General features: G+C 43.3%; 1 protein-coding gene across 1 annotated transcript in view; it reads left to right on the forward strand.

Annotated features, from left to right (window-relative positions):
• The first annotated feature begins 7,649 nt into the window (after positions 1-7,649).
• The window catches only part of LOC132590524 (stAR-related lipid transfer protein 13-like), a 207,256-nt gene continuing 188,899 nt past the window's right edge, over positions 7,650-26,006 (forward strand). Inside the window, exon 1 of the mRNA XM_060263434.1 lies at positions 7,650-7,773. Coding sequence (XP_060119417.1) covers positions 7,650-7,773 — 124 coding nt within the window. The remainder of the gene's footprint in view (positions 7,774-26,006) is intronic.

The raw sequence follows: 26,006 nt of genomic DNA on the forward strand, positions 1-26,006 counted from the left end.
ATTCATGGAACTTTTTAAAATGACCCAAGACCCAGATCACTAATATGTAACATCTGAAGCAATCTGAATATGATGTGTTTAGAGAAAAGCAGACCAGCTTGGCTACCCTCTGAAACTTACTGCTTTCTATGGCGTGTGTGACAGTAAAGTATGGGTTAACAGAAAACCAAGGAAAACTGAAGGATACATAGAGCTTGCGTCAGGTGACCTGAGGGTGGGGGCCAGAGTGCTCGGAACTCTCAGAGTGTGAGATTGTCAGCTAACGGCTGAGGAGAGGCAGTTAGTGTCTGACTGAGGCTGAAGAGAGTTAGTGCCTGACAGAGCCAGAGAAAGTTAGTGTCTGTCAGAGGCTGAGAGAGTTGGTCTTTGAGGGAGCTGAGACAGTAGCTAAAGAGAGTCTTTGTGAGAAGAAAAGCTGACTGCTAGCTCTATAAAAACAGCAAGGGGCTGTGTGTGACTAAAAGGAGAGTCACCGTGAAGACCTGAGCGGTCACAGACACTTATATACACGACTCTTAAGAACTAGAGAGGTGGTTGAGGGAATATATGTGGGTCTGGAAGTCTGAAGGGCTGGGAGTAGAGGCTCCAGTCGACTTGAAAGACTTGGCACATTACACCCAAGAGGCCAGCCTATACTAGTGGTGGAGAGTGTATTATTTATAAACTGTGAACCTGAGAGATCTAAGAGAAAGATAAGATATTATAAAGCCTGAAGATACTGAACGTGTTAACTGCATGAGATACTTTATAGCCCATGTAAATATCTCCCATACCCCAGTTTAAGACTTTGTGTTTAAAATAAATATCTGTGGTTTATGTTAAAGTTCTCTGGTGCCTATAATTTGGGAAAACTAACATAACTGCTGTGGTCCCCTACAAATTGTATTATACATCTGAAAGAAAGCACCCCCCCCCCCCGAAGAGACTAGAACAGAGAAATCCATCATACCCACCCCTTGAGTTTTATATAGTCCTAAGGAAAAAGTTTTAAAGGAAGAACTGAGGAGAAAGAGGGGCTGGGGTAGCCATAAACAGCACATAGAAGCGATCCAGTGGGAGCGTGAGGCGGGTGATTTATGTTTTGTGATCAGGAGAGAGTGAGGATAGGATATAGGGCTTCTGTTTCTTTAATGAGAATCCAACAAGTTGCTCACTGGTAATATATGTGGCACCAGTTAGATTTGACTATGGGTCAAATTAGCAGACACAGGTCCAACCAATACCCTTTTGGAATAAAATTTGACCATTTAATAATGCTTGAGGGCTTGATCCTGATTAGATCCTTGGTGCAGCAGAACCAGGTGATCTGCATTGTGCAAGGGATTGGACTAGATTACTCTGGAGGTCCCTTCCAACTCTGTGATTCTTCAGTCTTGCTTCCCCGTGTGCTTTTTCATGTGCTTAAACAGCCCACCCACCACAGCTATTTCAGCACTTGAAAAGGTGTGGGGGTGAACAATCAACTGGACCCCCTGTGCTAAAAGTCCAGAAATTTTTAAATGGCCAGCTTTTTTTTTTAAATGGCCTGGGTGACCAAGGGTCAGACTTAGGGTCACTGTAATGTCTAGTCTGGCCTTCTACTGCAACAGGAATCTTTTAACCATTGCATATTAGTTGATAAAATAATGGTCACAGGTGTACATATGAGGGCTCCGTTACTTGCACTGTGAGTGTGGCACCACTGAAACACAGGTTTTATCATTATCATCATCACTGTGCAGTGTAAGCACAGTGTACTGTGTCATCATGACACCCAGCTGTATCTGCTATCAGACGGTCACCCAGAGACCACCCCACCAAATTTGGCCAGGGGTTCAGAGGCCATGGTTTGGTGGCTTCAACAAAGCAGGTTAAAACTGAATCCAACTAAGATGGTGGTTCTTTGGCTGGAGGGGGGGGGGCGCCTTGGAATTGGGGTATAGATTACCCATTCTCAACAGGGTACCACTGATAGCTGTATAGTCTGTCAAAAGCTTGGGAGTGATCTTGGATGCCTCCTTGACTATGGAGGCCCAAGTCACACACATTGCTAGGCTGGCATATTTTCATCTGCACCAAACTCAGCAATTGGCCCCTTTCCTGTCACACTCTGGCCCAGCCATGGTAATCTATGCAACAGTCACTTCCAGGTTGGATTACTGTAACTATGCTGGCTTGCCCTTAAAACTGACCTGGAAGCTCCAACTGATCCAGAATACAGCGGCACAAGTCCTGATAAGAACGTCATGGATGACATGTATACATCCAGAGCTGCGCCAGCTGCACTGGCTTCCAGTGGAATACCAAGTCAAGTTCAAGGTTTTGGTATTGACCTAGAAGGACTTGAGTGGCCAGGGACCAATGTAGCTACAGGACTGTTTTCTCCATTATGTCCCTGGGAGAGCATTACGCTCCATGGACAGCAATCTGCTGGTGGTTCCCAGCCCCACAGAAATCTGGCTGTCCTCAACCAGGGCCAAAGCCTTTTCAGTCCTGGCCCCAACCTAGTGGAACTCTCTGCCAAACACCATCAGGGCCCTGCAGGATATTTTGCAATTCCACAAGGCTTGTAAGACAGAGATGTTCCGCCAGGCTTTTGGTTGAGGACAGTGACGGTTACCCTCTTCTGCTCTCCACATTCATTTTGCCTTCTTCCCCCTGCCTGCACATTGGCTGGCAGTCTGCAATTGTAATGACAGGATTTCACCATCTGATTTTAGACTGTAAATAATTGTTATTTAATTGCTTATTTAGGCTTAATGTTTTTATCCCAGTTGTACAGCGCCCAGAGCCCTGCTACAGAATAAATGGGCAAGCCATAAGAAGTAGTAGTAGTAGTAATGCAGGGCTTTTTTGTAGCAGGAACTCCCTTGTATATTAGGCCACACACCCCTGATGAGCCAATCCTCCAAGAGCTTTCTCAGCTTGCTGGGGGGGGGGGGGAGTGTATATGACTGGGGAAGGCAATGGCAAACCACCCCATTAAAAAAGTCTGCCATAAAAACGTTGTGAAAGCAACATTACCCCAGAGTCGGAAACGACTGGTGCTTGCACAGAGGACTACCTTTACCTTTTACCGGCCAGTCTCAAATTTGCCCTTTGGGGGCAAAATTATAGAGAGGGCTGTGGCGTTGCACTTACAGGCCTTTCTGGATGACGCTTCCACCTTAGATCCGTGCCAGTCCGGCTTCCGCCCAGGCCACGGGACGGAGACAGTTTTGGTCGCCCTCGTGGATGATCTCCGGCAACATCTGGACCGAGGCGGCTCGGCGGTATTGCTGCTGTTAGACCTATCGGCCACGTTCAATATGGTCGACCATCGGCTGCTGACCCGCCGCCTTGCCGACGCAGGAATTCGGGGGCTAGCCTTACAGTGGCTCTCCTCCTTCCTTGAAGGTCGGGGACAAAGGGTGGCGAGTGGAGGAGAGCTGTCCCAGAGACACCTACTTAACTGTGGAGTGCCTCAGGGGGCAGTTCTCTCTCCGATGTTGTTTAACATCTACATGCGCCCCTTTGCCCAGATTGCCCGGAGGTATGGGCTGGGTTGTCACCAGTATGCTGACGACACCCAGCTCTATCTATTGATGGACGGCCGGACTGACGATGTCCCTATAAATTTGGACCGGGCGTTGCAGGCCGTGGCGGGCTGGCTCAGGCTGAGTGGGCTAAAGCTGAACCCAGCAAAGACAGAGGTCCTTTGCGTGGGTCGCGGCGGGCCAGGAGGGGAGATCTCCCTACCAACTTTTGACGGTGCTTCACTGATACCAGTGTGCAGGGTCAGGAGCCTGGGAGTACTACTGGAGCCTTCCTTTACAATGGAGGCCCAGATAGCTGCCACTGCCAAATCTGCCTTCTTCCATCTCAGGAGGGCGAGGCAGTTGGCCCCCTTCCTGGAACGTGGCGACCTGGCAACTGTGACCCATGCAACGGTCACCTCGAGGCTGGACTACTGTAATGCCCTCTACATGGGGCTGCCCTTGTACCGAACGCGGAAACTGCAGTTAGTGCAGAATGCAGCGGCCAGGCTGTTAGTGGGACTACCATGGTGGGAACACGTACAGCCTAGGCTGCGAGAGCTGCACTGGCTGCCGATTGTGTACTGAGTTCGTTACAAGGTGCTGATTATTACCTTTAAAGCCCTATATGGCCGAGGACCTGCCTACCTTAGGGACCGCCTCTCTCCATATGTTCCCCAGAGAGCGCTGAGATCTAGTTCCCAAAACCTACTACGAATCCCTGGACCAAGAGAGGCCAGATTGAAAGCAGCAAGGGAGTAGGCCTTCTCCACAATGGCTCCCAAATGGTGGAACCAACTACCAGAGGAGGTGCGAGCCCTGCGAGACCTAAATCAATTCTGCAGGGCTTGCAAAACCACCCTCTGTCAACTCACATTTAAGATGGCACCCGGAGATGACACCTAGCCATCCTATACACATTCTGAACTGTGGCACTTTAATTTATACTTGATAAAATTTTAATTGTTATTTAACTTGATCTGAATTGTATTTAACTATTTTAATTGTTTTTTAATGTATTGATGGATTTTAGTGTAATCATGGTGTAAACCATGTCATGTGAGCCGCCCTGAGCCCGCTTCGGCGGGGGAGGGCGGGATATAAGAATAAATTTATTATTATTATTATTATTAAGATCTTGGAGTATGTGATGAGAATGGCACAGAGAGATTTTTACTAGAGTAAAGGGCTTTTTAGGGATGTTTTACAGAAAGGGAAATGATAGAGGTGAATTGTTGCCAGTAATCTTTTGTCCACATTTATGCACTAAAACAATTACACAGAGTGCTCCTGTGAAACTTGTTGTGAGATTTCATGTATGCTACTTCCTAATAAAGGACTTGTAATAACCAGTGCTTTGACTGCAGAAACTTTATGGATTATTAATCAACATGTCAGTTATCACTAATGTTAAGTTGTATATTTTCAGTTATGCAAATTCTTATACTGGCTGTTAGTTTTATGAATTTTATATAGTTTGTATGAAAGCAAAACACACACAAAAGCAAAGGTTTTGGACAAATGGCATCTGGATTTTGAGCCATGTGTGAATGAACCAAGTGTTACAATATAATAGCAGAGAAAGCCTCTTGTATAGATTATCAGACCTTAACTCTTATCACTGTAATCCAAGATTTCTTGTTGTATCAGCTACAAATTAATAAATAAGCAACAAAGATGGCAAGAAAGCTTCTAAGTAAAGCATGTATTGTACATGCCACTGGTTTCGAGGTATTGCCTCACAAATAAAAAGGCAGTTTTGCCCTTAGCTTCAGAGAAAACAAAACCCAGGCTCCATAAAATAAATAACATGAAAAAATCATTTTAAATTGCTGCAGAAATACCATCCAGTGTCAATTAACCTAGCCTTTAATTACTATGGAGATGAAGTTATTAAAATGATAAATAATTAGAACATGAAACCTTTTATGTCATTACTGGAACATTATATTTAGCAGGATTCTGCTCCAAAATATGGGAGACAGTTTAGGAACTTTTTTAAAATTCCAAATTTATTTTATTAAGAATAATCAAAACCAATCTACTGATTCCCTTCTCTCAGAAAAAGATATATGCTTCCCCTCTTCTATCATGTATTTTGTTGCATTTTCCACGAATCAGGGCTTGTGCCACTAAATAGATCAAAGGATGGTTCGTGGCTATATGGTGTTTCACCTCCAGATTCATATATTTACTTGAGCAAGAATCCTAAAAAGGATTGGCCATTAATAAAGAATCTATCATTTGGCTCAAAGAAGTCCTCTATTTAATTCTGTACTCAGTCTGAGTGTAAACAGATGCTGAAGAAAGTGTTTTAATAGTCTAGCACTATGGTGGCCAGTTGGCAGCCTGTGGATAGCATTTGCCTATGAGATTATTCTGTCCAGCCAGCAAAATCAGAGACTGTGGCAGAGGGCCCTTTGGCCGTCAAAATCTCTTCTGTGGGAATCACTGAAATTTGAACCTCTTCCTTCTCCCTTCTGTTTTCATATAACTTTGAAAAACCTGAATCAAGCAGACCCACATTGAACACCTTTTTTTACACCAGTACTGGTCCAGTTTTCAGGTTACACAGGCATGAGAAAGCACTGCAATGTGAGGTCATCCATATTTCCAAATCTTCCAGAGTAACACAGGTAGAATATATGCCCCAGTGGTTCTCATGGGAAAACATAAAATTACCTTATACTAAGTCTGACTCTTGATCTGTCATTGTCAATATCGTCTGCTGTGATTGGCACTGGCTCCAGTCAAGATCTTTAGCATCACCTACTACTTGATGCTTTGAACTGAAGATGTCAGAGATAACCTGGGACCTTCTGTATGTCTAGTAGATGCTGTATCAATGACACACAGCCCTTCTCTGTCTTTCGTTGGTGTTAGTGGCTGAGATGGAAGAGGAGTGCTGGTTGTGTTCCTTTCATCATTCCCTGTGATATCTGATATTGGCTCTTCTGTTAGTTTGATGATGAGCTAATTTCTCACTAGTTGATGGTTCCTATTCTTACACATTCTTTTAAAGAAAGACTCTTTGGAATTCACTGTCTTTAACAGAACACTTGGACATGATCAGGGCTTTTTTGGTAGAAAAAGCCCAGCAGGAACTCATTTGCATATTAGGCCACACCCCTGATGCCAAGCCAGCCGGAACTGCGTTCCTGTTCAAAAAAAGTCCTGGACATGAATGATCCTGTTTTTAAAGAAGATAAGGGTGACTAGATGAGAAAGAATACACACACAGGCACATAGGTATGCATATCGATATGTGTGTATCCCCCCCCCATATATTCTGGAGCTATGCAATTATTGTAAAACTACTCAGAATTTCTCTTGGCACTGTGTGTGTGTGTGGCTGAAAAGATGCCATCTTCAAAATGAACTTGCATTTTAGCATGGAGACTTTGGAGTGTTGTTACAGTTGTGTAAAATGCCAAAGCCTCTTTTAGGGCCAGATGTTTCCAAACAAACACATCCTCTGGAGTCCTGAACTTTATTGCAGTCTTTCAGGTCTCTCTTGCGGTCCAAGTTTCGCCCTATGGGCATTCTATCTGACCTTCTCTGGCTCTTGGTATCTCTGTTGCTGCCGCTTCCCGCTGTTCCTTCCAGTCCTCAATTAAAAGCAAAAAAAGCTCTGGGTCTGGCATGGCAGGCAAGTTCCCCTCCGGGGTTATAGGCGGTGTCCCGCCTGGCTTCTCAAGCAGCAGCCCTCCGGCTTCACTCCTCGCCTGCGCACGTGGCCCTTGTTGAGGGCCGGCTCCCCGCCCGAAGCCGAGGCTGAGCGCAGCAGAGTCCCCCGCGCGGAAATGCCTGGCGGAGGAGCGCGCCTGGGAGCCCCAGCGGTGACCCTCTCGGCGGGGGCGGTTTCAGCAAGGCAACTTGGAAGGAGGCGACCGGAGACTTTCGCTCTCCCCTCCGGGGGCGGAGGCAGCAGAGGGCCGGGGGAGAAGAAGCGCTTTTGCACAAGCGCGGCTCCAGGGCTCCGGACGGCCCCTGCCGCCTGGAGGGAGAGCACCGGGCCCGCGCGGCGGTTCGGGCAGCGGCCGGGCTCCCCTTGCGGCTGAGCGTCTCCGGGGCGCTGGTGCGGCGAGAGGTGCTGTCGCTGAGGAGCCCGCGAGCCCGGCGCCGGCGGAGGCATGCGAAGGGGGCGCCGCTAGGATGAGCTGCAAGCGCCGGTCTGCCAAGCCCCAGTTGAGGAGGTCCTTCAGCGAGCAGCTCCGGGACTCCACCGCCAAAGCCTGGGATTTGCTCTGGAAAAACGTCCGGGAGAGGCGGCTGGCAGGTCAGTCAGGCAGAGTCACCACCACTCTTTCCCCGACCCCGCTCCTCCCTCCCACCCTCCCTCCCTCCCTCGCCCGGGGAAGCCCCGAGGCTTGGCGGGCAGGCAGGCGGCGTGGCCAGTTCGGCGCTGCCGAGGGGCAGCAGGGCGCAGTAAGGTCATTGGGCCTCCTCCACAGTCGGCGCTGCGGGAAGGCTTTGCTCTCAGGCGCGCCGGTTTTTCAATTTCCCGCTCCTGTCAGTTCGCAAGCGCTGGCTAAGAGCCTTTCTGCTCTCCGTCAGAAGTCAAGCCCTGGAAGTCTTGGGGTTGGCTCGCTGGCGTCTTGGGCCGCTGACCTTGACCACAGCAGTGTCCTGGGGCCATCCATGGGAGAAAGCCTGCAGGATGTATTGAAGGGCGTTATCAAGGGGAGGCTGGCTTGCCCAGTGGCAAATAGAGTCCAGGGCGTTGTTAAATCCAAAGCATGTCAGAGGTTTACTTTACCATTATATTCCTATTGCCAGGAGACTGTAATTTGAATTTTCAGCCTCAGGCACCAATATTTCTTGGGCTGTCTCTGGCCTTTGAGCGGAGCCATTAAGATCCACACATTTAAAAGTGACTTTGCAAGGTTCATTGAGGACCTTGTCCATCAAGACAACCAGGAGCTGTATGCAGTAAAGCAGATTGGCTCTGTATTTGCTAAAATAGTCCTGTGTGCTTGATTGGACTGAAAGGGCCATTTCTCTGGATAGGACATCTCATTTTCTCCTGAGGGTACCGTTTTGTGAAACTGCGCCTTTACATTTGCCTGCATTACTAGGACTGTAGGTCACACATAACTAGAGTTTATATGCATCCTACAGCTATTTCTGCATTCCCAATTTACATGGATGTATATTTTGTTGAAATTAATGGATGTTGTCAATGAGACAACAGGGCCATTTCCTGCCCTGGTTTCAATGCTGTTGGGAGGCAGGTTTTTGCCTGCTATCCTGCAGCATCATGGTACATTTGTGCATCTCCCCGGGATTCCTTGGTTTTTCACTGATAGTTCTCAAAACCTGCTTTGCTATGAAGTTTTGGGGAAGTGCCATAAAGCTTAGATAACTGCCCTGCAGATGGAAAAGTTCAGATTTTCCCACTCATATGGCAGCTGTTTTTCCTGAGTTATCCCCATAGTGGGCATTTCCTCTTCCCGTGACCAGTTTTTAAAAGTTATTATTGGCAATAGAATTATTGTTATATTGATATAATATTATAACAATCTGTATACCAGGTTCACTAAATCCCCAGTTTTCAATTTCTTTTTAAAAAGCAAAGTCTCAGGCCTCTTATTACAGTGATATAAGGGGGAAAGCATGAAAAGTGATAGAGACTTACTTTTAAAAAACAAACCTGGGAATTTAGAGATCCAGGTATGTAGATTGTTCTAACATTACATTGCTATAGCTCAATCGGCAATTCCTTTTAAAGACTGCCCCTCCCCGGCATGCTTTGGGGGTTGGAATATGGCTGCTGCTGGGGACTGGGGCAGGGAAGCTGTGGGGAGACCTGCCATGTGGAAGCCTCATTGTTGCAGCCACAGTGAGGAAACCAGGAAGACTTTGTGCTACTATACATTGCAAGCCTAAAAGCCTTGTGTGTCCTGTATTAGAATACAGTTATGTGAAGGCGTACAGTAGGAGCTTCCAAAGTTTTGGTTCCCAATCCCTTGTTTCTTCCCAACCCATTACAAATTGAAGTTCTGTGTGAGGGACGGGGACAGGAACCTACTATCCTCTTTGCAGTGACCTCTGATTGCACAACATATACATATTTTAAAATATCCTCCATCATCCCAGGGTTTCTTGGCCTGTCATCTCCACTGTGGTGATCCAGCTAAATACCCTTGCCTGGATATGAGTACATTTAGGATAGTAAATGCCACAGTTACGTGTGCACACTCACCCATGGCAGTCATAGCATACCATGGAATGTGCTTGCTTAGGAGCATTCTCTGTGTGATTACACTAGTGAGATGTACATTCCTATAAGATTCCCTCCATATCTTTGAAATGTGCAGCTGGTCTCCTTTTTGTGTGTTTTTCTAAGCTATTTTTAAACACATTGCTTCAGCTCACAACCTTGTGTCTCCTGAGCAGGTTTCTGCCTGACCCTCCATCTGAAATGCTTTTTCTTGGCTCCTTAAAATGCTGTGAGCTCCAGTCTTTGCCAACTCCTCAATTATTGATCTCCATTTCATTTCAAATTAGTGGACCATGAAGTAGGAGGAGAGGCAGCTCCTGATAAGCTACTTCAGCTCCAGAAAGAGGAAGGAATGCTTCCTTCAGGCTGCATTGTTTGTATTGTAGCTGTCCGCCCAGCATGACTGAGGAACTATTCCTTAGACAGGGGAGACTGGTCATCAAAGCCACCTGGAAAGTCTTCATGCACTAATAACCTGGAGGGCTGCCTCCCTCTGCTGGGGCTATCCCACCCACAAGGGAGGAGCCCTTGTCCCATTTGGGGTGGGCGGTCCTTATAGCCACCAGCAGCACTTATAGCTGCTGCTGTGGTGAGCTGGTTGCCCCAGCCCTATGCAAGATGAGTGGGTGGAAAAGCAGCCACTGTTGCAGTAAGCCTACTGTCCAGACACCATGCAATTTTAAAAGTAAAAAAAAACAGGTTCTGAAATGGTGCTGCATCCCTTTGGTAGACTTAGGGAAACTGTATCATCTAATATGGCTTTCAGTGTAAGCACACGGCCCTTCTTGTCCCCATGTTAAAAAGAATCACAAACAGATGTGTCCATTATCATGATCAAATGCACCTAAAAGAGATTTGGCAATATCCCAGCTCCCTGGTGTTCAATAGAAGAATGTATCATGGGCATAGGATTCAGTCTGAATCATTCAGATTCTTTTCTTTAAAGTATCAAGAATGAAGGTTTTTCAACTATTGTTGGGACACATAGTGTATAGGAAGCTGCAAGAAGAGCCATAAATGTCTCTGTTTGTCTTACACTCCAGTGCGGGTTGGGGTGGGACAGCAGAAGATCAGTCAGGAGTGACCAGCCACTCCAAGTGATTAAGAGTAGCTCTTCACCCCTCTTTCTCTCTGGATGGGAAGATGACAGGACCAGCACCTTTCCTTATCCACTTCACCTTCTCCTTCTTTTGTGTACACATACATCCTTGCTCTGGGTAGTAAAGGAGCAAACTATTGACACTTTCCCTTCTATAAGAGTTGCTGTTTGCTTCTTTCAGGGAAAACATAAAGCTGTACAGCTGCAGGGCAACTTAACATTTGCGAAGGTGTGGTGGTAATTTGCTTTGGAAAAACAGCAGAGGAAAAGTTCCTCCATCTGAACACTGCAGAGGGCCTCTGAAATGGACACGCTGCCATTTTGTGACTGGCTTCACCCACTGAGCCACAGTTTTGTGAGTGGTAGCTCTCAAGGGTCTTGAGGGAAAAAAATTAAGCATTTCCACAAAACTGCTCTGGTGACTGTTTTGACTGGGCCAGGCGGTAGAATTATCAAAAGACATTATACCTGCCTTGAGTTAAAAGAGAGGGCTGTATTTTCATACTCTTAGAATGACTGTGTGTAACGGTTGTAGCAAATGTACCAGTGGCACAAACTGTATAAATTTTATAAGTTTTATAAGCCTGTAGCTTGAAGTTAGTGGGGTTGAGTGTAATTTTGTATAGGATTGTACTTTAGGTTTTGCACCTTAACATATCCCATTCATATCATGTATGTATCCTTCTTTTTTACTTCTTGGCAACCAAGGAAAAGACAATGAGCTTCCAGGCTGATTATCTTTGTGACATTCCAGTGGAGCAGGGTCCCACTCTGCACTATAACCTTTGAAAGAAGAAATTGGTTGGGATGAGTGGATAACACGGGTACTCCCCATCAATGTTCCCTCTAAGATTCAGAGTCTTGTGGGCAAAAATTCTGCTTTCTGAGCTACTGGTATTAAAGTTGTGAGTTACTGCATAAATTAGTGTGTTTTGGGGTCATCCTTCCTGAGCTAAGACAAAAATGTGTGAGCAGGAGGCTAAAAATCTGTGAGCTAGCTCACACTAACTCAACTTAGAGGGAACACTGCTCCCCATACCAGAGTTGCTACTCTGCAGGGAGATGTGATTCTAGCATAGGAAGCAACCAAAACAACTACCTGTCTTGTATAAGATGGAGCCATATATAAGAGCCAACCGTGCTGTGCAAAGGTATCCTGTGAACCAGAAAGGCTTGAACAGTAGTTTCCTTGTATTATAAAGGTTCTCTGTGATATATCGGAAAACCCCTCAGTGTAGAATGCTGAATGTTTTTCAGGGGACAAAGTGAAAGTTTTACTTCCAAAGTCAAACATTACTTTCAGGACACAGACAAATGCTATTATCTACTGAGAAAGTATGATTTGTTTCTATATCTGTGATGGTCACAAATTTCCTATGAATCATGGTGATATGCAGCAGTGTTCATGATTCAAATATTTAAATCTCCATTTGTGTTAGTCAAGGCCGTAGTCAGGATTTTACAAGTTGGGGAGCTTTTTAAAAAGTCAGGGGGCACTTTTCCCCATCCACTGCAGGGCTTGCTGCTTCTCAGAAGCTTTCTGGGGTAGGAGCAAAAGCTGGAGGCTCTGAACATGACCAAATTGAGGAAGCCAACCCTAAAACTTTGGAGTGAAGAAGGGACTGCACCCTGCATGCTAGCAGGGGGGTTTCCTTCCACCTCCCTCTCTCCCACCCTGGCACTTTGCAGCCAGGAGCTCCATCTGTCCCCCCCCCCCCCAAGTCCATTCCATGTGGCTTTCTCGGCCTCCCTCCTTTCTACCTGTTGTTTTTCCTGCTGCAGTGCCTTCAGCTCTCCCAGCTCTGGCTGTAATGTTTTAATGTTTTTAACTGTGTAAAATGTTTAAACTTAATATTTTTATGTTAGATTTTAGGTGCCGCCCTGAGCCACCTTGGTGGGAAGGGCGGGATATAAATCGTAAATAAACTAAGCTAAACTAAAACTAAACACTGATGTGAACTATTTTTTTGTCCCCATTGGAGAGAAAGATGAGATATAAATGAAATAAATAAATACATGAATTCATTGGGGAGGAATCATAGTGATGGCCAGATGTATCCTAATTATGTAGAAAGATGAGATATAAATGAAGTAAATAAATTCATTGGGGAGGAATCATAGTGATGGCCAGATGTATCCTAATTATGTAGAAAGCAAGAATTGTGGGGCTGATTTTAAAAACAAATAGGATGTGGGGAGGGGGTGCTGCTGAATCTTTCCACTGCTCTCACACCAGTAGTCAACACTTTTATCCCAAGAAGAAAAAGAAGAGTTGGTTTTTATACCACACTTTATCCTAAGGAGTCTCAAAGTGGCTTACCCTTCCTTTTACTTTATGAGGTAGCTGGGGTTGAGAGAGTTCTGAGAAAACTGTGACTGGCCTAACATCAGCCAGCAGGCTTCATGTGGAGGAGTGGATAATCAAACCTGGTTCTCTGGATTTGAACCTGCCATTCTTAACCACGCTGGCTCTCAGCCAGTTCTATACCATCCAGTATTATACCAGAAGTTAGATTTGCTAAAAGAGAAGTACCTATAGGAGGGGCTGTGGTGAAGTAAGTAATGATTGGGAGTACTTAGAAACTCACTTAAATATCCTTTTTTGTTCTTAAAATTGCTTTCCCCTACTCAGCTTTATGCTCAGTAAGGGGCAGACCTGGATTAAATAAATGTGTCAATTTAGCCTGAAGCTAATTGTTTTCTTCTTCATGATATATTTAAAGAGGTAGCTAAACCCAACCTGAACAAGTGTTGTAAAAAAATATTCTCTGTAATTATCATGTTACATGGTTGAAACTGAACCAGTTGAAGATGGAAGTTCTGTGGTTGGGGACTAGATTGGAATCAGAATGCAGATTTCTGGCTCTTGATGAGTCACCATTAATACCAGCACTGTTTGTCAAGAGTCTGGGCATAATGCTGGATAACTCCTTTTCAATGGAAGTCCAGGTTACGCATATTGCCAAAATGGCATTTTTCCACCTTCACCAAACCTGGCAATTGGCTCCCCTCCTATCACATTCTGACCTGGCCACAATAATCCATGCAACAGTCACGTCCAAATTAGACTATGCTGGCCTACCCTTAAGACTGACCTGGAAGCTCCAACAGATCCAGAATGCAGCAGCATGAGTCTTGACAGAAACACCACAGACAGGCACATATTCAATTGATGCTATGCCAGCTATCCTGGCTCCCAGTGGAGTACCAAGTCCAGTTCAGTGTTTTGGTCTTGACCTTTAAGGTCTTGAGCAGTCTGGGACCAACATGTCTGCAGAACCATTTTCTCCGGTATGTCCCTGGAAGAGCCTTGCACACCACTGATAACACTCTGATTATCCCTGGCCCTAGAGAGGTCCAACTGTCTTTGACCAGAACCAGGGCCTTCTCAGGCCTGGCCCCAACCTGGTGGAACTCTCTGTGTACAATTCTGGTCACCGCACCTCAAAAAGGATATTATAGCATTAGAAAAAGTCCATAAAAGGGCAACTAGAATGATTAAAGGGTTGGAACACTTTCCCTATGAAGGAAGGTTAAAACGCTTGGGGCTCTTTAGCTTGGAGAAGCGTCGACTGTGGGGTGACATGATAGAGGTTTACAAGATAATGCATGGGATGGAGAAAGTAGAGAAAGAAGTACTTTTTTCCCTTTCTCACAATACAAGAACTCGTGGGCATTCGATGAAATTGCTGAGCAGTATAACAATAACAACAATTATGAGGATGATGTGCAACAAGCATCTTCATTTAAACAAACAGTTCTGCAGGGTTTTCAATTTTAAAAATATCACTAGCTTTTCGTGAATGATAAATGAAGGATACCAGAGAAGACAGGATCCAATCACAACAATATACCTCCTAACTCATAAACAAGCTTGTAAGTACATCTATGTATTACAGTTACAGGAAGTTACAAGGTACCTGGAAGTAGGGTTGCCAACGGGGGTGGGAAATTCCTGGAGATTTGAGGGTGGAGCCTGGGGACAGTATGGTTTGCGGGGGGGGGGGGGGGATCTCAGCAAGGATGGGATTCCAAAGAGTCTACTCTCCAGAGCTGCCATTTTCTCCAGGGGTATTGATCTTTGTAGTCTGGAGATGGATTGTAATTCCACAGCTGCACACCCCACCTCAAAATTGGCAATCCTCCTTGGAAGGGATCTGAAGTTTATATCATGCAAGCCTCCTGACTTGGAAGAAGTTCTTTAAAATCACAGTTTCACACCAATGCTAACAGAATTTTCATATACACACGGATACAAACGAACACAATAGTCAAACTGTAAAACATCACAGTTAAACAAAAGAAGCAAACAAGGAGTCTAATACCAATGATCCCTGCATGATTCAAAAAATTAGGGCCCAGCCAGTTTTGTACTCCTAAGTCTTATTGATTTCAGCAGGCAACTTCAATACATGCTTAAATCTCTCTCATTACAAATCAATATTACTTAAAAGCATGTAACTGTGGCTATATCATGCCTATGGGATTTCTTTTTAAGCTAGCCCAGGTTGTTCAAGCAAATGCACTGTCATAAGAAAGGGGAGGAAATGCCCAGCAGACTAAGATTTACAGACAGCCTGATCTGAGAGGAAAGTCAGAGTCTGGACCAGGTTCAGAATATGTATAGATAGTGGAGTGGAATAGTTCAAAAGCCTGAGAGAAGATACCAGCATATGGTTAATATTTTTAAAGCACACTGAAAAATCTACATGGAACTTAAATATTCAGCAACATAGATGTTATTATCATAAAATGTAACAGTTATTATTGCCAGTTTGGAAGAGATAGCAAAATTCTACCCCACACCCCCCCCAAGGTCTTTGGTATAATGTGTCTGCTGTCCTACAAACAATTAAATTCCATTGAAATCAGTAAAGTAGGTTTTTGCATCTTTCTAGTGCTAATTGAAGTAATTTTTCCAACAACAGGCTCCAAATGATCTCACACAAGTGCAATTATGTATTTACAATGATGTATTAAAAATATACAGTCTTATATATTTGGCATGGCTAAAGATGTAGAATTTGGGAAGTACTACTTGAGTAGTGAAAGAATCTGTGACTATTTGTTGAATCCTGAAATGTTCAGAAAACCTGAGGGTTTTGTGGAATCCTAGTAGAAAACCCCAGGTCTGCAATCCCTAAAAAAATGCTCAAAAGTTGTTTCTCATGTCTCTTATTTCTGGTTGAATGATTGTGGCCACTATCTGTAGAATCAAAAGAAGCCAAGAAATACAGAATAAGCTTTTAGAAAAATCACATGTCAACAGGACATTCAGATAGGATTTGTGTAATTGTTATTAACCAAATGAACTTCAACTTCTTGAATGAGCAAAACTTGGATTGTCTGCCATTGGGCTACAGGCAATTCCTTGAAAGAACTTATGAAGGACTCAAGACCAAATTTGTTGAAATACTGGACCCCTGACATAATGTGAATACTGTGATTTATATGTTATAGTAAAGGCTACTAATCTTAAGGGAACAATTCTATTTGTATGCTTTAAAAACCTAATTCAACCAGATAGTTGAGTTAACTAAACTGTATTTTTATTATTTTATCATTTTTTGTGTTTATGTTAATCATGGCATCTAAAACCGTAGTCAATAGTCCTGAATTCTTCCTATTCTTATATTCTTTAGTAAACATGGTGGAATTTTCTGGCATGTTCTCAGCTGTCTTAAAAAAAAATAGTTGTATTAGATCAACAGCTGCCAAACTTTTAAAAAAGAAGTTGATCTCCCCCACTCCCCCTGAATCCTTGAGTGACAGACCAGTTGCACTTCATTACAAACTTGTGTTTGAGACTATTTTCACATGGCATGACTTGAAGTTGCTCTTGTAATTTTCTGTACCTCTTCTAGCTGCCTGATTTTGTCCTTTGGGAAAGTTTTTGCCACTTATAACTTCTAGGTATCCACAAATTTATGTCTTTGTTGAGCAGCCGTTAAGTGCATTAATCATCCAGAAACAACTTTAAAATGACCCAAGATTTTGTTGCATAGGTGACCGATTAATTTGTGAATAAATGTCCAACTAGAGTTCCCATTAGGAACTCTGTAAGTTTTAAAGGTTTTTTTCCAAGTGTAAGCGGCAACCGCTAAGGACACTGTTTGGATTAGGGCTATCTACAAGGAAAGGTCCTGTGGGAAGAAAGGTGGGACAAACAATTATTTAGCTTATTTCTCTGGTTTTCTGGCCTCATTCACACATAACCCTCACCAGAGCTGCTGTTTCCCTCACTGCACCATGACCACAATCCAAATAGGTCTCCATTGCGCCTTCTATTCATATGTGCGGACAAAGTACCATCCAGTCACAGCCAATTTATAGTGACCTTATAGGTTTTTCAAGGCAAGAGATGTTCAGAGGTGGTTTGCCATTGCCCTCCTCTGCATGGAGGCCCTGGTATTCCTTTGTAGTCTCTAATCTAAATACTAACTAGGGCTGACCCTGCTTGCCTTCTGAGATCTGATGAGATCAGGCTAGCGTGATAATTTCAAAAGATCAGTTCTGTGATTTTCCAATATCACTTCTACTTTGGCCCTAGGAGACAGCACAACCTGGTAGGATGGAGTACAGTGCTGCCTGGTCCTAATTAATCAGAAATAAATCCTATTGTATTCAATATAAGGATATGGCTGCATCATTAGTATGTTTATAATACTTTTTCCTAAGTGTTCAAGTGCTTATATATATTCTTTCTGAATGCATAGCAAATGGATCACAAGAACCCAGAAAAGTAAGCTAACAGGATAATCTACATATTATTAATGAGGAGGGTGACTTTAGGGTTGCCAGCCTCCAGGAGGGGCCTGGAGATTCCCTGCTTTTACAACTGTTCTCCAGCTAGCAGAGATCAGCTCCTCAGGAGAAAATGGCTGCTCTGAAAGGTGGACTCTATGGCATTTTACCATGCTAAGGCCCCACCCCTCCACAAACCCCACCATCTCCCAGATCAACCCTCAGAGTCTCCAGATATTTTCCAACACAGATCTGGCAACCTTACAATTATGCCATGCTAACTCATTTAGTCTGACCACCTGCAGATTGCCCCAGACTAGATAGCTAGGTTATTGCCATGTTAGGTATAGCCTGGCTCCTAATTAGGTTATTAGGCTGTATGCTTATTATGGAGGTTGTCAAGAATAGGGAAAGAATAAGGGTCAATCTTTTCACTCATTCAAGATTGGCATTTTATCCATGAAGCTGATATTAGATAACTGAGCTCTTCAGAATCACTGAGTATATATATTCTTTTTTCTAGGTTATTGATTGGCTTCTAATTTTTAATCTCTACTTCCTGTTCTTTCCTTGTGCAAATGTTGCTCCCCAGACTTTGTATAGCTGGACAACATCCTTTTCTATCTTGCCTTTCCTGCTCCCTAATCACTCAAATTCTGATTTCCTGCTTCTTCCCAGCTGGTATTTTGCTTTCTTTCCAAGACTTCAATCTTCATTTGCTTCTGTCTGCCACCTGCAAATCCAGTGTGGATTCTACTCCAGTCTGCCTGGTGTTGTGTTTCGGTCCCCCTCCCGAATCCCCACCCAGTCTGGTATCTTTCTTGAGCTTTGATACTTGGTCTTGATCTCAGACATTGCTTTGAATTCTGTTATGGTTCCAGTTGCTTGATAAGGGTTTTTTTTGCATCAGTCATGCTTCCATGACCTGTTTTATAATAAAAACAAACGCTGAAGTGTTGAAAGAAGAGGAGCCTTGGAACAATAATATGTACTATGAATTGTTGTGACATTGTTCTGTAATGAGTAGGCTTATTTGGTTGGAAGGAGGTTAGGTTTCAGGAGGTCTGTTAGATTCTACTCAGGACCAAACCAAAAATGGCAATAGGAGAGCCATGATTAGATCTTGTGCAGCTTTTTAAAAAATCAAATAAAAGCTGTGGGGAGGGGTTGGAATGGTGACAAGGATTTAACCCTTTCATACTGTGTCTTTTTACCAGTCTAAATTGTTCATACACACCTGTACTCTCCAGGCCTGCTATTTACTCCATGGATCAAAATGCAGCTCTGGATATTTTTCTCTGTGGAGCAAATACAGATGCATAGGAGGTGGCCATTTAAATTGGAAAAGCTGTGGGTAAGGGGAAGTGTTAATCCCTATGCATTGCTGTCCCCAGTTCCATGGGATTCTGCTCATTGTGAGTGTGACTACTGGTGTGCCTTACTGCACTTTCAGCAGTGGTTTATGGCAAGTTTGTAACAGTGTGTCTCAAGAGTGGGAAGTCTGCTTCCCATTTCAGCCATTTTGCTACAACCCTCTGTAATACACAAGAGTGAGTGAGGTTCTAGATTGTTTGTTTTTCTGCATATTTTTTAATGCAAAGATTAGCACATTGTTCACAGTAACCAGTTATTTTCTTAATACTGTTTAATTAAGCGGAGTAGTGTCCATTATTGTACTGTTCTCACAATGCAATACTAGTGTCTTATGAAAACATGGAAGATTTTGTTTCATTCTCTTGTCTACTTGTGCCTCAGATTGGTTTTTTTTAACTTAACTACAATCAGGAAAGTTTGTATCTTTTAACACACTTCTTTCTGTGGGGAAAGTGTAGATGACTGGGGAAAGCAATGGCAAACCACCCCATTAAAAAGTCCACCATGAAAACGTCACATGCGACGTCACTCAGAGTTTGAAATGACTGATGCTTGCACAGGGGACTACATTTTCCTTTTTAAGACTATGGTCTTCAGTGGGCTTAGAAGGATGCAACTCTTTTTAGGATTGCACAATTAAATGCATGAGTCACTTGTAAAAGAGTGATGATGAGCACTGTTGGCATTGTAAATAAACTATACATATTTGTTGGGTTTCCCTGTAATAAAGAACTGGAGAATTTAAAAGTCAATGAAAAATATCTTCTGATTGGAAAATGGAATCAATGTGCTACCACCTTCTGTATTCTAAAGAATCAAAAATTAAGCTCTTAGCCCAAGGGTCCCAGCACTGCCTGTTCCACAAATACAATAAAAATAATAACGATTAATAGGTAGATCCTTATTTTATAATTCCATGTTGTCATACTTGCCATCTTCATTAAAGTCTTCAAAAAGAACAATTATGAAATAATTGCAGTAAGGGAGTTATATACATTTAATTAGTTAAAAGCTAGGTAACTGACATAAAGATATGTAATTGGTTAAAAGTAGTTAAGCTAGTTTAAAAATGTGATTATATATTTAATTTTTGTGTGCTTTATACTTTTTTTAGAAATGAAGAGCAGATTAATTTGAGGAAAGCATTAGATATGCCATTTGAATTTTGAATAGTTTGAAAAGATATTTGACAGTGAAGCCTATTTTCGAAAGGGATCATAAGACCTGTGCACCCTAAGCATGATATTTATCATGATAAACTTTTGAGTACATCCCCTCCTCCATACTATGCACAATCAAGGAAGTGAACCAAGGATATTATTTTGAATGATCTGTTTTCCACGCTGTACACTGGGGAGGTAAGATGGCTACTAACTCTGATTAACTTTGACAGAAGCTTAATGTGTATATTCTCCATCACATGAGTGGGAAAAAGAATTCCTCCTTTGTCAAGACAGAACTTCTGAAAGAGTCTCATTATATAATCCTGGGTGTTTCTGGGAAGAAAAAGATTACTCATGATTACTCCTTTCATGAAGACAGCCAGAACAGTTCTGTGGGAGGTTCAGTCCTATCAAAATTGTTCCAATTGCCAAAAAGTCAGTGATTAATAACATGCCACAGATACTTGTGTATATGTTGTGATGAAATAAAAACGTCTACCATTTCTTGAATTCATGTCCGAAGAAAAAATGATGAAAAATGGCAGATTTTTAGAAGGAGGTAAGGAAGATTCTAATGGTTTGAAATAAGGAACAGTGAAGGGGGATGTGCCATGTCAGGGTCAGGATTACAGTTTAGCTGTGAGAAGGCAGCTGTTGTAGCCGTAAGTTTCCTGTGATGGTTCACATCAAATGCAACCCTCCAGTCATGAATAAATGTCTTGTTTTTGCTGCCCCTTGATATTGCAGCACCTGGCAAGCCATGACACATGACCAGTAGAGTATGTCTGACAATGTTTACTGCAATTTTTTTCAGGCCTGTATCTGTCACTGGAGTGGAAGGATTTAGGTTCTGTGCTCTGGAGCCTGCATTATCAATGGAGGCCCAGATTGCAGCCACTGCCAAGTCAGCCTTTTTCCATCTAAGGCGGGCAAAGCAGTTGGCTCCCTTCCTAGAGCGCCAAGATCTGGCAATGGTGCTTCATGCAACGGTCACCTCGAGACTGGATTACTGTAATGCCCTCTACATGGGGCTGCCTCTGTACTGAACCCGGAAGCTGCAGCTGGTGCAGAACGCAGCGGCTAGACTGTTGCTGGGACTCCCTAAATGGGAGCACATACAGCCTGGGCTGCGCGAACTGCACTGGCTGCCAGTTACATACCGGGTTCGTTACAAAGTGCTGGTCATTACCTTTAAAGCCCTATATGGTCGAGGACCTGTCTACCTTAGGGACCGTCTCTCCCCATATGAACCCCAGAGAGCACTGAGGTCAGCCGGGAAAAACTTGCTGACTATCCCCGGACCGAGAGAGGTGAAGTTGCAAAGCACCCGTAACCGGGCCTTCTCCTCTATAGCCCCGAGCCTATGGAACCAACTTCCAGAGGAAATGCGGGCCCTGCGGGACCTAGAACAGTTCCGCAGGGCCTGCAAGACCTTCCTCTTCAGACTGGCTTTCGCTGATGAAAATGGCAATTGCGAAGGAAACCGCCATCAGAAAAAGTAAACATAGCATTAGCACTTTTAAAAATTTAATCAATTTAATTTTAAAACTTAACCAGATTTTAATTAAATGCTTATAATGTTTAATGTAATTTTATTCATTTGTATAATTTAACCCTGAACTATGTTGTTAGCCGCCCTGAGCCTGCTCCGGCGGGGAGGGCGGGATATAAATAAAATTTGTTGTTGTTGTTGTTGTTGGCCACAACAACAGTTAGGCAGTAAAGCAAATTAACAAGGGAGTGTGAGAAATCCAGGTCTCAGGATCCATGTGCTCAACTTTACCTATTAAGAAGTGGCAGTTACTACTTTCTATGCTCCAATTTCCCTCTTTACAAGGAACCGACTACCTAGGGATACCAGGCTGCAGATATGACCTGGGGATCCCCTGGAATCACACCTCATCTCCGTACTACAAAGATCAGTTCCCCTGGAGAAAATGGATGCTTCAGAAGGTGGACTCTGTGACATTGTATCCCTGTTCTCTGGCTGCATCCCCAGATCTCCAGGAGTTTCACAACTTGGATTTGGCAGGCTTACCACTCCCATCTCATACTGGTAGCTGATGGGCTTGGCAACCCTACTGGTTAAGGTTGCTAAGTCCCAACTCAAGAAATATCTGGGGACTTTGGAGGTGGAGCCAGGAGCAAGAATGTGACAAGCATGAATGAACTTCAAAGGGAGTTCTGGCAATTACATTTAAAGGGACCACACACCTTTTAAATGTTTTCCATTGGAAGTAATAAAGGATAGGGACACCTTCTTCTGGGGCTCATAGAATTGGACCCCCTGGTCCAATCTTTTTGAAATTTGGGGGGGTGTTCTGAGGAGAGGCTCCAGATGCTATGCAGAAAAATTGGTTCTTCTACCTCAGAAAACAGCTTCCCTAGAGTCCCAGATACCCACGGATCAATTCACCATTATACCCTATGGTAATTGGTCTCCATAGGGTATAATGGAGTGCCTAGCAGATCATTTCCCTCCCCCCACACTTTCTGATAACCCTGAAGCAGGAAGATGATCTATAAACCAGGAAATCCCTTGCCTCCACCTGGAGATTGGCAACCCTACTACTGGCATATGTCTTTTAAAATAATTCCATTTTCTCCCTATTTTTGCCTTTCAGGAATGCCTTGTTAACATTTTATTAATATGAGCAGCTACTGTTGTCATTTTTCAGGGTTTGGGTCCTTTCTTGGCATCTCTAGAAGTTTAAATATTTGAGTAGATATCTGAATACATCTTGTCTCTAGAACAGAGTACTGTACAGCACGCAGCTTGCCACTTCATACACTACCACTACCACATACACCACCACCACCACAGCATCTGAGGCATATTTTGAGCAATCCCTAACATTGTATATATGTTACCAACATCTTCCATTTGTTGATTTAATCTTTGTATCCTTTGTGTGAAAGACGGAGAACTTCAAGAGGTATAAAGAAACACTACAGTTCTATGGGGAAGTGGTAAACAATCCATTTCCCAACATCTTCCAAGCCCTGGGGCAAATTGCCTGTGTTTAAGTTTATCTCAGGATAAACCTACATTTTACCTAATAACTTGCCACCAGCCTGATAATCAAAGGCTATCAATACATAAACAGCATGCCTTTAGTTACAGAAGGAACATGTTGCAGTAACACTGGGATAGGAAAGAATATCCCCGTATACTCAGGGCCGGTGCTAGGCTTTCTGGTACCCTAGGCGAATCACTCACTAGCCTCCCCCCCCCCATTATTAAAAAATACAGGGAAAGTGAAGAGTGCCAAACTTGAATTTTTTCACATTTTTAATTTACTAATTTTTTAATTTTATTTTTAAAAAGTGATATGTTATAAAAAAATTGTGAGAATAAGTGCTTGCTGGCCACACCAGGAAAGTAGGTGGCGGGATAGGATGAGGTGGGAGACCAAGTCACACATTGGGGAGAGGGGGTGGCTTGACTTTGCTGAGGGCAGCTTGGTGATGGGAGAAGACAAGGTGACGGTGGTAGGTGCCAGAATAATGCGTCTGGGAGGCCAGGTGGTGCCCTAGGCAACAGCCTACTTTGCCTACTCCCATGCACCGGCCCTGCCTACACTAGCATTTCCCACCAAAAAAGTTTCCTGTCTTGGATACTCTGATTTAGACTATTTGAATTGCCAGCAACACTGGTATTCTGCTTGGATGAAGACTGCCACCCAACACATCTGTGCCTTACTGAACCACACATACCTGCTCTTTGTTGAATGAGATTGTGTGCTCGATCACTCACTTTACCCTCTCCTGCACTCCCAAACCTGGAAATAAAAGAGCCCTTGTCTTTGAATGGGGATGCCTGTCCTATAATCCTTTCTCACATCTATGGTTATGGGTGGGGTTTTTTTTTGTTTGTTTGATGCTTGTTTGTGATTTCATAGTACATGAGTTGTTTGGATACCTGAGCTTCTTGTTAACACATTTCATGTGTCTTTGCTGTGCTTCCCTTTGGATTATTTGTTGCCTAGTTGATTGGATTCCTGCCTGGAGACTTGGATGTACATTTGGACCTGTATGGATGGGAAGTAACAGCCATCTCTGCTTTATCTCTTGATGAACATCTTTGATGTCTTGCCTGTTTCTTAAATAGAGAGACTTGTACAGTGTTTGGATGCCTGACATGACTGTCTCTTTACATTGGCTTCTAGCCTTTAGTGTTGTTATTGAAAGCTTGGTATTATTTTGACTGGTTGTGTTTGCTAATTCCCCAGCCCAGATATTTGTACTATTTCCCTACATGCTTTCAATTTTTATTTTCATTCTATTCATGTCTTAATGTTCCTTCTGAACTTGCAAAAGTCCCCTACCACTTTGACACATATCCCTTACTATGTGTATCACTGCCAGATTAGGGTATTCCTTAAACTGGTTATAGAACATAGGTTAGCAGTTTCTAAAAGTGATGTGGTAAAAGGAAAGCATTTCATTTTGCTCAGACTATTTTATTGTGGATTTGGGCTTTTATTAGAAAGGGGGCATGTTCATAAAGTGTGCATGTATTGTATAGTTACAGACAGTAACAGACAACTAGTTTCTTAAACTGAAAGAACAAAACCCTCTTTGTCTTTTAAATCAGTGTGGTAAAGACCATTTCAGAGTAAATGAATACTATGTACAGCTGGTGAAAAGCCTTCAACAATATATAATCATGGAAAGGGTGAGGCTTGTGAAATGATCCTTGGTATGAGAATTGAGAATGTTATTGGCATGTCCTTATTTTCATCCGTGGAATGTTGGCACATATGCAGACCTCTGACATGCAGAGTTTACCAAAGTTTCAGTGAGTTTACAGTTATTTTATTTTGCATGTGTTATCTTTGTTCCCTCTTTGCTCTTAATTTGGGCTACGAGGGTGTGTGTTTTTAAACACATTTTAGAAGTTTAGCAAATTAAGAATAAAGAGGTAGATAAAGAGCATCACTGTGCCATACTAAGCAGAGTTACACTCTTCTAAGGCTATTTCCATCAATAAACTTTTAAGGGTGTAACTCTTCTGTTTGTATATTTTGATTAATGTAAGGGACCTACATTAGTGTAAAGGTACATTTAACGGCATATAGCCAGTGTACCAACATATTCATTGGAAGGAATGTATATATGACAACACAAGAAAAGAACTGAGATTTTTAATATGTGCACTGTATGTATTGCCCAATTTTGCTGAGTCACACACCATTTTGAGGTACTGTAAATTACCCATTATGTTTATATAGTTTGGACATGGATTTTTATGACTGCTGGCAGGAGACTAAACACCAAATTTAGGCAAGAGGTCTGTAAGTCATACAACATGTTCAATGGAAATGGTTTTGAAGTACCTTTCAGGAAGGGGCTAACTGATATGTTCTATGTATTCATTCCTAACTCCATAATCACTTTAAGTGCAATATTGGCATATAAATTATTTGCAGTACTTTAGCACTTTCTGCAGTAGTTAGCAAGATTTCAGAGCCCACCAATTATATTTTTGTTCCTGGACCAAACTGGTGCCAACACTGGGCTGGGAAATTCCTGGAGATTTGGGAGTGCAGCCTGGAGAGGAGGAGGGGAAGGGACTCAGTAGAGTATAGTTTTCCAGGGAAACTGATCTCTGCAGCTTGGAGATCAGTTATAATTCCAGGATATCTCCAGGCCCTGCTTGGACACTGGCAGCACTATTTTCCACCCAATCACCATAATCTTTTCCACTGTCAATACTTCCAGGGCTTTTTTTGTAGCAGGAACTCCTTTGCATATTAGGCCACACCCCCTGATGTAGCCAATCCTCCTTGAGTTTACAGTAGGCCCTATACTAACAGCCCTGTAAGCTCTTGGAGGATTGGCCTAATATGCAAAGGAGTTCCTGCTACAAAAAAAGCCCTGTTCAGGCTGTGTGGCCTATAGTTACC

Source organism: Heteronotia binoei, unplaced genomic scaffold, assembly GCF_032191835.1.
Source record: "Heteronotia binoei isolate CCM8104 ecotype False Entrance Well unplaced genomic scaffold, APGP_CSIRO_Hbin_v1 ptg000122l, whole genome shotgun sequence".
Lineage (NCBI taxonomy): Eukaryota > Metazoa > Chordata > Lepidosauria > Squamata > Gekkonidae > Heteronotia > Heteronotia binoei.